The 14,461-nt window shown below is 49.2% G+C and overlaps 2 protein-coding genes across 4 annotated transcripts; both read right to left on the reverse strand.

Annotated features, from left to right (window-relative positions):
* Nucleotides 1–903: 903 nt before the first annotated feature.
* si:ch211-51a6.2 (neurotrypsin) lies at nucleotides 904–11,688 on the reverse strand. 3 transcript variants are annotated; one of them, XM_053875982.1, is made up of 14 exons: nucleotides 11,446–11,688; nucleotides 9,539–9,578; nucleotides 8,413–8,655; nucleotides 7,561–7,699; nucleotides 6,292–6,467; nucleotides 5,848–5,995; nucleotides 5,276–5,454; nucleotides 3,972–4,113; nucleotides 3,593–3,807; nucleotides 3,394–3,535; nucleotides 3,052–3,321; nucleotides 2,611–2,733; nucleotides 2,222–2,502; nucleotides 904–1,984 (listed from the first exon to the last, which is right to left on the reverse strand). In XM_053875982.1, the coding sequence occupies exons 3-14, from the start codon at nucleotides 8,543–8,545 to the stop codon at nucleotides 1,665–1,667; spliced, it is 2,268 nt and encodes a 755-aa protein (XP_053731957.1). In that variant the 5' UTR covers nucleotides 8,546–8,655; nucleotides 9,539–9,578; nucleotides 11,446–11,688; the 3' UTR covers nucleotides 904–1,664. The 3 variants fall into 3 exon arrangements, with proteins under 3 accessions (XP_053731957.1, XP_053731956.1, XP_053731958.1); XM_053875981.1 differs by lacking the exon at nucleotides 11,446–11,688 and adding an exon at nucleotides 10,318–11,190; XM_053875983.1 differs by lacking the exons at nucleotides 8,413–8,655; nucleotides 11,446–11,688 and adding an exon at nucleotides 10,318–11,191.
* Nucleotides 11,689–12,172: 484 nt separating this feature from the next.
* Nucleotides 12,173–14,026, reverse strand: chchd1 (coiled-coil-helix-coiled-coil-helix domain containing 1). Its single transcript, XM_053875571.1, has 3 exons — nucleotides 13,724–14,026; nucleotides 12,507–12,625; nucleotides 12,173–12,408 (listed from the first exon to the last, which is right to left on the reverse strand). Exons 1-3 carry the CDS (start codon nucleotides 13,863–13,865, stop codon nucleotides 12,301–12,303), a joined length of 369 nt encoding a protein of 122 aa, XP_053731546.1. The 5' UTR covers nucleotides 13,866–14,026; the 3' UTR covers nucleotides 12,173–12,300.
* Nucleotides 14,027–14,461: the final 435 nt, after the last annotated feature.

Genomic DNA, 14,461 nt, shown 5'->3' on the forward strand with positions numbered 1-14,461 from the left:
CTTGTCGTCCAGAAGAGAGCATTGTCTGTCTAAGTATTGTGAGTAGAACAGAAAAAGGTAGCCACACTTACCATTCTGTGTAAAATATTGACAAGAGCAGATGTATCACGGTGGTGGTCTTTTTACTTTTACATCTAGATGCATCACTGATCGGGTTGGAGCATTCAACGCCACAGTTGCCATTTACAGCAGCCTTTTCTGTAGAAGTTACTAGTGGCGGCTGGTGCAAGAAAGGGCTGTGGGACCGTGACATCTCACATAATTTAGCACGGACTGCAGAATAGTATGTTCCGTAGTGATCATTAAGTCTTGCACCAAACCACAAACAACTCTGATCGATGTCCAACATCTGTGCTTGGGAAGGTAATCGAACCGGGTATCTGTATGTTCTGACCGTTAATCCGTGATTTGTCTAGTATGGTGAAATTATTTCCACAGTTCTCTCTCCTAAAATGGTCGTTTTTCATTGACGTGGTGGATGATTTCATCAGATATTGAGAATTTGTTGATGGCCCATTGCTGACGCCGAGTTGCGGCCAGTCAGACTGTTGGGCCGCGATCAGGGACTGAGGACGCAACTGAGGACGGTGTAGTGGTCCGTCGAATGTCCATCCCTGCGGTGATCCACCGACCTCTACCGGTGCCAAGACCGTTCCGTGTCTGTGAGCTGCTGGACTGACTGGCAGGCAGGACGAACGAAAGCCTCCTTTGAAATTAGTGTCTGATGGGTGACCTGTTGTTAATTAACCGTAAAAATGACAATTCCATATTTTTCACATTTCATAAAAACAAACCCATCATACATGGAGGAGCGCCAGCGCCCCCTATTGATCAGCCGTGCTATGTCGAGGTCAAAGTGATGACACAGGCTGGTCATGATGACATTGATGTCCAAGTGAATAGAAAGAATTTAGCTGTCACAATTTAGCATTGACCTCATTCTCGCATTAAAATCATCAATCACCTGAAAAGTCTGTCGTGGACAGTGCAGTTGAAGATGAAATTTGTATTGAGTCTGGACCCACAGCTGAGCTTGTTCACTGACCATGGTAAACAAGAACACAGGTCTCTCAGCTGATTCAAGACACACATCTTCTTTATGAAGTGAGATCCGAGATGGTCCGCGTATTGATCATGTATCAGCGAGAGAAGCCTTTATTCGAACCAGAACATCAGTCAACACTGCAGCAGTGGCCTCTCAATCAGCAAGGAATGTGACACGACAATGTAGGTTCAATAAATAAACCATCCCAGTATATACAAACAACACAAGCAGCAATACAGACAACAACAACAGACATGAGAAGAAGCAGTGAGCACATGCTGAGGCTCCAACACCTGTCTCCAAAACAGTTAACCTGAGGAAACCAAGTCATTATCTTGCTTTGCTTCTTTGTGTTTCTGGAAGCATCTTGAGCACATTTATTCATGTCATGTGAAAAGCATGTTCCTGAGGAGTTTTCAGGGCCTTCACGTTGTCCCTGCACCTTTTCATCCCTCTCTTGTTCTTTCTTTCTGCTTCGCTCTTCCTTCAGTTCAGCTCCATCCTGTGTTAGCTTCATCTCCAGGTGAGGCGGAATCATCCAAATGTTTGACATCTAACAGTCAAGGTCTCGAGTCTTGACACTAGTCCGAACCCTTGTTGCCACAGCTCATGGTCATCATCAGTTCTTATAGGGTTTGTTCATGACTTTGTCGATCCAGCGCAGGAACCTGCTGACACGCGTGTACACACCCGGGAAGGAGGGGTTACCACAGCCATGACCCCAGGAGATGACCCCCGTCAGCACCCACTGGCCCCCCTTAACCTGGCAAACCAAAGGTCCACCACTGTCCCCCTGGCAACTGTCCACACGGTGGCGCTCTGACAAGCTACCAGCACACAGCATGCGGCTGGTGAAGCGACCGCCATATTGTCTTTTACACCTCCACGCAGGAAGCAGCGGCACCCAGGCCTGCAGGAGCGTCCGTGAGTACTCCTGCTCTGTGGGCGCAAACAGAGGCACATTCATGATGGGAATACAAACCACAGGGGGGCACTGGAGAGCATGGTCTGGGTCACATTCATTCTCATTCTTTGACAACAAATGGTCCACACCCATATGCAGGGAAAAGAACGTTAAGACGACATTCAGAAACACTTTCTGGAACAACAAGAATATTCTCTTGGTGGTGTCAATTACATCTGGAGCTGAAGAGCGTTGCCATGGAAACCTCTTACCTGTCACGCCCCAGCCAGTGATCACACAGGCAGCAGGTCTCTTCTCCCACTTGCTGCCTGCTTCCGGCAAACAGACCGGCCCAGTGTGAGGGTTGAACGCCACACAACTGCCCTCTGTGCCCTTGAGCCGCACCAGTGCGATATCGTTCTCCCAGCCTTTGCTGTGATACTTCCTGTGCACTACGATCTGAGCCGGTGACAAGGTGCGCTCGAAATCATCCTGCTCCTCGGTGTGGTAGTCTCCTAGTCGCAGCACGTACTGACTCGGATCTGTTCCGAACCTGCCAGAGGACACAGTCAGTCAGTTGGCTCCAGGTAGCACAGCATGAGGACAGCAGACCAGCAACTGTAGTTGGGATAGACCACCACAGGGGGGCACTGTACTGCACCTCTTAAAGCAGTGCGCTGCCGTCACCAGCCAACAGGGGTCGATAAGTGAAGCTCCACACAGAGGATGACTGCCTCTTGACTGAGACCTGAGCCAGAGAGACACCTGCCACGGCCAGTCACCTCTGACACGCACACACACACACACACATACACACACACACACACAGCTGCATGTGTTGAATCTCCAGTTACGTCTCTTCACATAGCAAACATCACACTTCCAGACATGTTTAGACTGCTCCAGCAGTCAAGTTAACCAAAAATAATTCTACCTACTGAACACACATGAGTTGTCATACCAACTCAAACATATTGACATCTGCACGTTGACCCTCCAGACTGTCAGTAAGTTTGACAGGACAGCCAGAAAAAAAACACCCACTCAAGTGGACGGTCTACTGAGACGCACAGCGTGCAACATTGGGACAACAAACATCTACCTCAAAGACTTGTCGCCTCCGATGATCCGTCGCCGCCGCCGGTTGTTGAGTCTCATGCCGCAGGTCTCCATTGCGCCCTCTCCTGGATGTTCCAGCTTGTAGTCACAAATGATGCCGGCGTCCTCACTGTGGCGGCAGTCATGCTCCTCCCCGCTCACCGCCGCACACTCTCCGAGAGACCGCTCCGAGCCCGAACACCGGACGTTGTCCAGATGGATCGGACCTTGACCCTCGCCAAAGTAGGCCATGGACCGAGCTTTGGCAACCCCACTGGTGGAGTGAGCCATGGTATTAGCACAAATCCACCCTCCCGAAAAACACTTCAAGATGCCGAGGTCTCACGTGAATCCGAGCTGTCTGCAGACCACAGCTGCGTTCACGTCGCTCCAGCCGTCGTCACACACACTCCCCCACTGGCCCCTCATGAACACCTCCACCCTGCCCTCCCTCCTGCTCTCACCTGCCACCAGACGCACCACCGGACCTGCTGACCACATGTGACAGTCAGCGGCAGACACAAGTCTCTTCTCTGGTCACTCACCGACAGGAGGCAGCAGGTCAGACATGCGGTTGCTGTCCGACTCCCTCTCGCAGCGGATCCTGACATCTTCGCTGTGGGAGCAGTCGTGCTGACCCCATCCAGAGTGCCTGCAGGACGTCAAGGAAGCTTCGTCTCCCCGACACTCCACCTCGTCCAGGAGAATCTTCCCTCTGCCCTCTTCAAGCATCCCCTCAGGGGCCACCTCAGCTCGACCCCTGCAGGGGACAGACAACTTCAGCCCCCTGTGTTGGAGTCACAGAGTCACAGAGACCTCAATCTCAAAAATCTTCTGTGAGAGAGTCCGGCTGTGGTAACCCCTCCCTCCCTGGTGCGTACACACGGCACACTGAATCCAGAGGAGCACCTGAGATGTACCGACCTGAAGCCCAGCTGTCTGCACACCACCTGCGCGTTGAGTTGGGTCCAGTTGTCATCGCACACGGACCCCCACTCCCCCTGGTGGTAGACCTCTAGCTGGCCCTCCCAAGGGGCATTCGCACCAACCAGGCGTACACTTCCATCTGCACCAACACAGCATCTGAATGAACACCTGTCATTAAAGATCCAGGCTCTTCAGGATGGCAGGGAGAGAACTGCCCGACCACATGCGCCATGAGAGCTTCTGAAGACTTCCACAAGCTCTCACGTCAGAATCGTAACAAGGGCAGCAGCAGGCTGAGGCCTGTTGACAAGAGTCAGGTGAATGCAGCCCCACTTACACACTTCACTGCCTCCATGTTTCTTGAACCTTTGTCCAGACCAACATTGACAGGTACTAGAAGAGTGTATGTGACAGAGCAGAGAAGTCCTGTAGAGCAGCGTTTTTCAATTGGTGAGTTGAGAGACAATTATCCAGTTTAACCTCATTTGTCTGGAGATAGTGGTGGACAATATGATGACATTAAATCATGAACAACTCGAGCATGTTGACGATCTACCACATTCCTTCTATACACTATGGATCTATGCTGAGGTGCTAATTCATCCATCAGTCAAAGCAGCGCTGCCATGATGCGTGGCGCTCATCTTCCCACACACTCACAGCCAAGAAGCCACTCACATGCGCAACTTCCAGCTGTTTTTAACGCTGATGCGCCTCTAACTGGACCACACACTTTCACCACAGAACCATGGAGGGAGGGGTCCTTGTCGGAGACGCCACCATGCCAAAGACTGTCTGCAGAGCTAACAGCTAACGTAAAGTCTCATTTCAAAACTAGCAAAGTTATATAAAGTTGGCAAAAACTATATGCAGAACCAAACAAATTTGCTCCAAAATGTGAAGACAGAAAGACTCATTGTCGTTATGAAAAAGCTGAGGCAAAGAATGTTAAGTTTATTTGCCTGGAAACTCTCCGAACTAGAATAAAATCATGCAAAGAAGAAGTGATAAAATCGAAACTGCTATTTAAAGTAAGTAAATAACGAAATCCTCTATTTCACCATATTGCCCGCCCCTAACTGTAGATACTTTTAAACCAATGCACAGCCATTTGTTTCTGCAAATATTATGTCAAAATAGCTGAGTGTCAGTAGCTACAATTTTGCACAAATTAATAGGGATTTTCGACTTAGCACAATTGCGCTTTTTCCTTTCGTGGTGAGCCCCAGGATTTTTTCATTGAACCAAGTGAGCCATGGTTTAAAAAAGGTTGAAAAACACTGGATTCGAGGGTTACTGACCTGTGTAGGGGTTGCACGAGACCCCAACGTCCTCCGAATGGTTGCAGTCCTGTTGCTGCCACTTGTCACGAGGACAGTCCTCCAGCGAGAGCTCGTTGCCGCTGCAGCGGACGCCGGAAAAGAAGATGGGTCCGGTGCCTGAACCAAAATGGGCCGATTTCCACGAGCGAGCCACACCTCTGGAGATCCAGACACAGAAACATTTATGGTAGCTGCAGCCACAGCATGCATGTTCCAGCTGTCGCAACAGAGCCAGCTGTTCAGTGCCAGAGTCGGTGTCGGTCCTTGAACTGGGCGGCTCAGCTCTGGATCAGAACACCCCCCAGCTTAGTTCATACTTAGCCACTCTGTGAAAGCTTTACTCAAGAGCCTCTGGTGGTAGAAGATTGAGCTCCTGATCAACCTCAGAATCTTCCTTCTTAAAAATGGTTCGCTGGCTGAAGAGTTTTTGAGCAACAACGATGGACAAATAGAGAAGAAAAACCCTAACCCATTCTTAAGAACCAGGCCTCAAACTCATTACTGGTCTCATCTTCAGACCAACCGATAAGAATGTAAGCAGAAGTCCTCACCCAAGACCAAGCTGTCGGCACACCACTTCGGCGTCTGTGTCGTCCCAGCGACCACCACAGATCGTCCCCCAACGGCCAGCGTGGTAGACCTCCACCCGACCTTCAAAGTCCTCCAGACCTCCCACCAGCCTGACGGGGACAGCGGTGGCTGTCGAGAAAAAGAGCGGAGACCTTCACTTCCAGAAGACCGTCTACACAGTTGTCCACGCCAGCTCATCTGTCCTACTTTGACTAACCGGTGTCTACTCTTTGTGAGTGTGTGCTGTTACACGTGTTACTGTTGAAATTACTGATCAGTATTTTTGTGTGGGTTCTGTTGACGAAAGCTGTTCATATCAACATGTCCACGGCATCATGCAGCGCAGACAAGTTGACACCTGAAGACTTGTCAGTCACTGCAAACAAATGATGACTCAGCATCATCCGTGATGATCCACTTCTCACCTTCAGGTTCGGCGCAGATCACTCCAGCCTCGTTCCCATGACTACAATCACCGCTAACAAACTTTCTGCTTCGACATTCCAGGAGAGAAGTCTCGTCTCCACGGCAACCCAGACGCTCGTAGTGGAACAGTGATGCAGGAGTGAAGTAGGAATGTTGCATGGCTGTACCTATCTCACTGTAGAATCACACATAAACAGACGCATTAAAAACAAGACACCTTCCTAGCTCACGTTGCGTGTCACTGTCAGGGGGGTCACTCTCCTCAGTATTCATTCTTCAGATGAGCAACTTGGATTCTGTTTTGAGTCTAGAGTGGCAGAGAAGTATGTTGGAGTGGTGCAGGACATGTGTGTCAGGTGTGAGACAGTGGTGAGGTGTGCTGCAGGTGGAACAAGTTCAAGGTGGAGGTGGGACTGCACCAAGGTTCTGAGCCCCTTCTTGTTTGCCATGGTGATGGACAGGTTCACAGATGAGGTTAGAGAAGAAGCCCCTTGGAGCATGACGTTTGCAGATGACATTGTGATCTGTGGTGAGAGCCGGGAGCAAGTGGAAGATCAGCTAGAGAGGTGGAGGTTTGTCTTAGAAAAGAGAGGAATGAAGGTTAGTCGCAGTAAGACGGAGTCCATCTGTGTGAATGAGAGGGAGCGAAGTGGACAGGTGAAGTTACAGGTGGCAGAGATAAAGAAGGTGGATGATTTGAAGTACTGAGGCTCAACTGTCCAGGGCCATGGAGAGTGTGAGAAAGAGGTGAAGAAGCGGGTGCAGGCAGGATGGAATCATTGGAGAAAAGTGTCTGATGTGATGTGTGACAATAGGGTGTCTGCAAGGATCAAAGGGAAAGTGACAGGAGGCAGAGCTGGAGGTAGCACAGATGAAGATGCTGAGCTTCTCTCTGGTAGTGAGCAGCATGGATAGGATCAGAGGCACAGCACATGTGTTCAGGTGTGTAGGAGACAAAGTCAGAGAGACTAGATGGAGATGGTTTGGACATGTACAGAGGAGAGAGAGAGCCAGTACATTGTTAGGAAGATGTTGAGGTTGGAACTGCCAGGTAGAAGGGGGAGAGGAAGGCCACAGAGGAGATTGATGGATGTGGTGAAGGAAGACATGAGGTTTGAGAGAAGAGGAAGCAGAGGACAGGGTGAGATGGAGGAAGATGGTCCGCTGTGGCCACCCATGAAGGGAGAAGCTGCGCGACAGACTTTGTTTGAGCAGCAGGGAGCGCTCTGCTATGGACAGTCTCAGAAAGAGGTCTTGTTTGAACTCACCCAAGGCCCAGCTGCCTGCAGATGACGGCGGCATCTCGGTCAATCCAGTGAGTGTCGCACACTGCCCCCCACTGGCCGTTCAGGAAGACCTCCAGGAGCCCACTTCTGCCTGTCGCTCCACCGACCAGCCTAGCGGCACCTGATGTCCACAGAAGACAACTCAACTGCAGGTGTGTTTCTAGATGATGGGCAATGGTCTGTCTAGATCAGGGGTCTCAAACTGATCCACAAAGGGGCCGCAGTGGGTGCAGATCTTTGTTCGGGCGTTTAACCGATCAGGCCTGTGATCAATAGCCTTATTTAATCTACCTACACGTAAACAAACCAAAACCTTGTGAAATTACATGAAATCATCGCAAAGATGTCAATGAAAAGTCCAACCAGCTGCAGAACCAGGTGCAAGTCATGTTCATTACATTTATTAAAGAAAAAAATGAAAAATACACTTGGAAAAATACACCGCTTCAACAGGTGCTTTCATGAACAGTGTGTACTGTTGGGGGCGCCATCACTTTCTTTATCATTATTTCTTTTCAGGAACTTCTCCATAGTTGCTAACTGTCACAGATCTGCAGCTGTCAAGTCAATTCAGTGACTCACTACTGCCACCATACGTGGCTCATGGAGCATCGCACGACCCAAAGGTGTGAACAAAAAACTTCTAGCGGCCCTCTAGGAGGCGCCCGCGGCCCAATCATGGGCCCTGGCCCTGTGTTAACACTGGTCTAGATGATGAACCTGACAGTCTATTCCGGCCGCTTCATCGCTCCCACTCTTTCTGCTTCCTTCCTTTCCTTCCTTCACGCCTACATCCTCACAGCTGACACTTCCTTCTCACCCTCCTCTCCGCACCTTGACGACAGTCGCAGAAGGCCCAGCCGATGGCACCAGAGCTCCTCCTGAAGAAGCACCAGGGCCGGTCCTCGTGGTCCGGGTTTCTGCAGAAGTTGTGGTCCCCCAGGCCCCTTCCCGGGTACTGCTGCATGTAGTCTGGGAAGTCTGTCCACTTCAGGCAGGAGGAGCCCGACTCCGTCTGTGAGACGGAGCCATTGTAGTAGCTCTGCGGGTTGAAGGGCTCGGTGCAGAAGTCCAGTCCTGAGGAGGAGACTTGGAAGGTTTCTACAGACTCAGCGAGGACGATTCAGTCTTTGATTCTGTGACGTCCCTCTGAATTTGTCTTCATCTGAGCAAAACATCTACCCCTGAGCAAGGCACTACCCCTGAGCTAGGTCTTCATGTCCTCGCTCAGCAGGAGGATCTGTGCCTCGACTACTTCCTGACAGCATCATAAGACAATGTTCCATTGAAGCGTGTCCACACAACATTTAGATTCTTTTCCAGCATGAGATGCCTCCAGGACCTGAACTGCAGCTGGGTCTGGGAGGCCCTCCTGAGAAGTGGAGGGCCAGGAGATGCCGGGAAGACTCTCCCTCTGATCTCATCAACAAGTGAGGTTTAGCCCCAAGTAGCCTGGTTCTGGACAGGTCTCTGCCTCATGCTCGAAGGAACCAAGGTGGCGAACGCACAGTGGCTTTGTCTCGTGACAGCCGAGTCAGTCTGAGAGTGCAAATGTTTTGGCTGACATGAGGAGACACGCATTCTCAACAAGACGGAGCAGACACCGAGAACTGAGGAACCACGCCACTTCCTGCAGAGACACTAAAAACTGATGACTCAGCCAGCAGCATCAGAACGCAAGTTTGGATCTGTTTTGGACCGTAACACTTTTTGCTGAGTCAGCCACAGCCTCGCTGCCAACACGACAACGTCTCAGTGCCAGAAGTCCAGTAGACTCAGCACACACTTTGCTGGGCGAGTGATACAAGACCTCTGCAGGTGCTGAGGTAAGAACCTCAACACTAGAACGGTCCACCACCTGCAGTAGCTGGGATGGTGAGGTCATCTGACAGTGATGTGACATGAACACCTCAAGACAGTGTGAGGAATTCAGCCAGACACTTGAACCTCTCATGTTTACCTTCATTCTTCAGGTCCCTCAGCTTCACTTCCTCTGTCACCTGCAGAGACACAGAGTTGCTGGTCAGTCCACAGGAAGTCACATGTCCATATCTGATGAATGGAGGACCTAAATAAACTTAGCAGCCACAACAAATATGTTGGTATAAGAATATATATAAATATAATATTTTATTGTAATTAATTAATCACAATAGTATTGTAATTAATTCAGCGTAATTAACTCGTTAAAGTCCCACCACTAATATTTGCATAAAAGAATGTGCATACGCCGTCCCCATCAAAAACACAATCTTGTTTCCCAGCCACGCCCACTCGGCTGTGATTGGTCAGGAGAGAACACTGCACTCTTAAATGGCATTAAATTTCACACTTGAAGGTTAAAATCTCTCGCAGCCTCAGCCCCACTTCCAGTTCATGGTGCAGCAGGAGGAGATGGATCTGACCAGTGGTGACTAGACTGACTCCAGTCAGCTGACTTCAGTGTGGAGTGACAGACACTCCATTTTTCTACATCTAACCAGTTGGGATCAGCTTCTGTCAGAGCTCAGAACTCACAACATCTTCACACTCCGCAACCACTGGTTGACACCCAACAAACTTCTCATCAAAGCGCTCGATATTATGCGGTCGTCATTCATAAACAATCACATCAAGACGTCATGATTCAACACTTTTGAAGGTCAAGGCTTCAATTCTCTCTTGAGTGGTTCCGTGACGGAGGCGGTCCAGTCTGGTGCCAGCTCGTAAACATGCTGCATTTAGTTCCAGCTCACTCACCTCCACCAGAACCAGAACCAGAACCTGCCAGCACGGCACCGGAACGGCCGTCCTCCTCCTCCTCGGGTCCATCGTCACAGATCCATCTCACATACACGCAGGTCCAGCCGCTCTGAGGTCCGACACGAGCTGAAGATCGCGCTCTCACTCGCCGACACTCTGGTGTGAGCCGCTCTAAATCTGTCTCTCTCGCTCTCGCACGCACACGCGCGCTCTCGCAGCTACACGCGCGCAGACAATCACGTCCGCGCACACGCACGCGCAGACACGCCTCCAAGTGTCAGGTTGACCATGCAGAGAAGAACACTTTTGGTGCAGAGCTGCTACAAACAACCACACTAGTCAAAGTTGTAAGTGAATAGACCCAGGACGTGGAGCTGCTTCCTCCTTCCTATTTGTTGTTTGTGTCCAAGCATAATGGAACATCACAGACCTCTAGAAAGCCTCCGTCCTGCCAGGGTCTGAGAATGGCAGGTTGTTGGTTCAACTCCTGCCCTGCTCAATGTATGCAGCAGCTGAAGACCCACGGGAGAACGTCTCATCAGCTGCACTTCAGCTTCAGCTTCATGGACCCTGCCTGACCTTTGTCTTCATCTCCTGGTCACATGACAGAGGATCATGACCCATCCTCTGCTTTGTTACCCGATAAAAGACCATGGCTCCAGGGGACATGTGTTTTCTTGTACAACAGAAGTGAACTCGGGCATCAGACCTCCAGAGTGGAGTGCACTGACTCAGCCTCTTCCAGAAGATAGTGTCAGTATGTTAATCTGGTGTTTCCAGGGCGTGACTCCTCTGAGATAAGAGACACCTGGGACAAAAGTCCAGCCAGCAGATTGGAGATGAACGTTTTCCTGACAAACATTCAGATCAGAGTTCCAGGTGCCCTCGACATTTGAACAGGAAGTTTGTTGCCTTTGTGCCAACAAGCCTCCAGCTGCACTGACACAGAGCAGCCTGCAGAGGCGTGAGGGTGTGTCTGTTGGAGGCTGTGGTGCTACTCATTGTGCTCCGATTCATCTGGTGTTAGCACTAACATGTACAAACATTATGAAGATGGTTTTCTTTCATCTTGATGTCTGTACCACAACTGGTGCGAGTGATTTCATCTGGTCACGGGTCACTGACCGGAGCAGCTTCAGATGTGTTCAAGCTTTAGTGGAGGCGACTCAAACGTGAAGACTGAAGAACCTCGCGGGACAGCAGCCTGCAGGCAGGGCTGACAGAGGGTTTCCTCTGGGTGGACAGGAAGTGATAAGCAAGAGAGAAATGCCGCGCTGGGATGTAAACAGAATCATCAGCGTGACAATGGAGCTGGCAACCTTCCTGTTGTTCAGACTAAACATCAGACCTGAAGACTGAGGCCGCATGGTGTTCCTGTCGCCCGGCGCATCAAAGCAACACAACAGAAACACCAGCTATGGATTCTACTCCAGATGTTCTTGCTGATGCACCAAAGAGGAACTTCACAGGTTCTTCTGATGTCACATGGTTCCAGATGCTTCAAGACTGAAGAGATGAAGAACCTTATCAAGCAGGAGCTGGTGAAAGTGCTCGCAACGCTGCTTCTGTCTCAGTCAAATTGACACAGAACCTAAGGTCTGACACTTCACCTTCTCCTGGACGCTCTGAGCCCAGAGTCACCCCAGCTCCTGAACACACTGACGTTGCTGATCTGACACTCTAACCTTGCTGAGCGAAGATGTTTCTACAGAACACAGATGTTCACCAACAACTGCTTGCTCGGGAAATGAGTTCAGTGATAAAGCAATACTCATCCTATTATTTTGTTGGTCCAGGGAGAGTACACCGAATGACTCAGTGGGTCCAGACAGAGAAGACACAATCTGTATATCATGACAATTTTAATCAAAACAACAAACTTGGACAACACTAGTGGAACCACTCTGGGCTACCAGGAGACCACCACCAGACAGTGGCCTGCACCTCGTGATTTTTGTCTCAAATTCAGTCCAAAAGTCACTAAATCTCGTGTCGCTGGTTCGGGAACCTGTGCAGCAGAGTGTTGGCTTGCTGGGGAGACAGTCGGCTGCCCTGTGTGTTTTTCAGTGACGCTGTCTTCAGAGCTGCCTGTGGAGGAGACACAGAGGGAGCATGAACATGTTCTCAGCGCACTTCAACACTCCACTACTGAAGGCGCTTCTGCACCAGATTCTACATGTGCATACCTGAGCCTCCTTCACACACGTGTAGAAGTCATTCATCTCTCGGGAGCACAGAGAGTCCACAAAGTTGTTCTGCTTCCAGCACGCCATCATGACCGACATCTCGGTGATACACGTGGCCTCTGCAACACAATACGTTCAGGTGATGGTGTGTCGTGACAGCCTCCGAAAATGTTTTACAGAATCAAAATAAGCCACAAAACTATCTTCATCACATTCTCTTTGGAGAATAGAAGGTGTCTTGAAATGTCCTCCTGAATGTCACGAGTAAAGTGGGTAAAAAAAAGAAGATTAAATGCGAACAAAAATAAATTATAAATAAAAAATAATTTTAAAAAGTAATACAGGAAAGGGCCGCATGTTGCAATTTGCCCACCCTCGAGAGACTGAGCTCGTGTAGGGAAAAATTACTGCAGGGAAAAAAGGAAAATACAGAGAGACATACCAACACAGTTAATAGTAATCCCAATTAAAATGACAACGATGGACATAAAGGAATAAATAGTGCAGATGAAGGGAGAAAAAAAGGAAGAGAATGCCACTTTAAGAACGTCACCAAAGTAAAGGAAGAGATTAGCATAACTCAAAAGGATCAGTCACCACTGAAATGCAAAACTGGAAGAACTGGGACAAGACAACAATGATAGAATGAACATTCAACAAGTGATGGAGTCAGCAGTTGAAACCAAGCAAACCTCTCTGGAGTCAGAGGATGTGATGGCAGGAGAATAATATAGTCTATGCCAGAAGACACTGTCGATGATAAAACTAAATCAATGACAAAATGGGACACAATTGTGCAACACCCAGCAAGGCACATTGTGACAGACTAGATCACAGTCGATGTAATTGTCGAGTAAATGTCTCTGATGACAGAAACAAGGAGCAAAAAGAAATTCCAGGAAGCACATGCAGCTCCACGCAGCTGGTCACATAGATGCCAGAGTCTAAACCTACCAAACCCCAGAGGAGACGGACCACCGGTACATGACCGCAGCACACGGGATGACTGACAGTGACCGCGTGAACTATAAGACTTTCTCCTCATTCTGCTCTTTTTCAATCCTGATGACAGGAAGAGTTCGCTGTACATTGATTCAATGTTCCTTGCAATTCCCTATTAATTCAGTTACCTCTCACAAGGAGGTTATGAAATAAGAGGTTCAAGTGACAGACATCGACAATAAACAAACACAAGCACCAGCAGTTTAGTGGCTCACCTCCTTTCTTGGGTTTGCGGCTGGCGACTGAGTCTTTCAGAACCAGCGGTCTGTTGGGTTTCAGGACCGGCTTTCTTCCGTTCTGACCGCTCAGCATCCTGCTGACCTTCTGCTGGAACAACAGTCCTCCCTGGCCCGCCATCTTCTCCGCTGACTGACCGACCGACCCCGCAGCCTGAACACTGATGACGGCGTTGGGACACAACACGACCAGAACCGTCAGACGTTTGAGTATTCACGTCTCTCAACGTAACCTCACTGTGCTGCAGAGAGCGCAGCCATCTTTACCGTACGGCAGGACAGGTGACGTAAAGCGGAAGTAGACGCAGACAGTTCTCGAGCTGTCGTGATAACAACATACAAACAACGAACAGCGAGTTGTTTTTGTTACCGTTCTTCGGTTACTATATGTATATATATAATTTTATTTATTATTATTATTCTTTTTATATTGTATTTTATTTATTTATTTAAAAAAAATGTTGTTAGTATTTATCTAATATTTATTTATTTTGGACATATAGTTTTTGTTTTTGGAAACCGGAAGCCTCAGACCGAAACTTCGTTGCCATAATACAGTGATATGTTTTTGTGCAATGACAATAAAGAAAGTCTAAGTCTAAGTCTATATAGCTGATAGTGATCTGTCTTTGATCACGTGTCTGACCATGATATGGAACAGTCTGGATCGTTTGTCAGCACCTGCCTGGATGCAGAACAAGCCTGGACATCATCACC

Source organism: Synchiropus splendidus, chromosome 9 (assembly GCF_027744825.2).
Source record: "Synchiropus splendidus isolate RoL2022-P1 chromosome 9, RoL_Sspl_1.0, whole genome shotgun sequence".
NCBI classification, from domain to species: Eukaryota; Metazoa; Chordata; class Actinopteri; order Syngnathiformes; family Callionymidae; genus Synchiropus; species Synchiropus splendidus.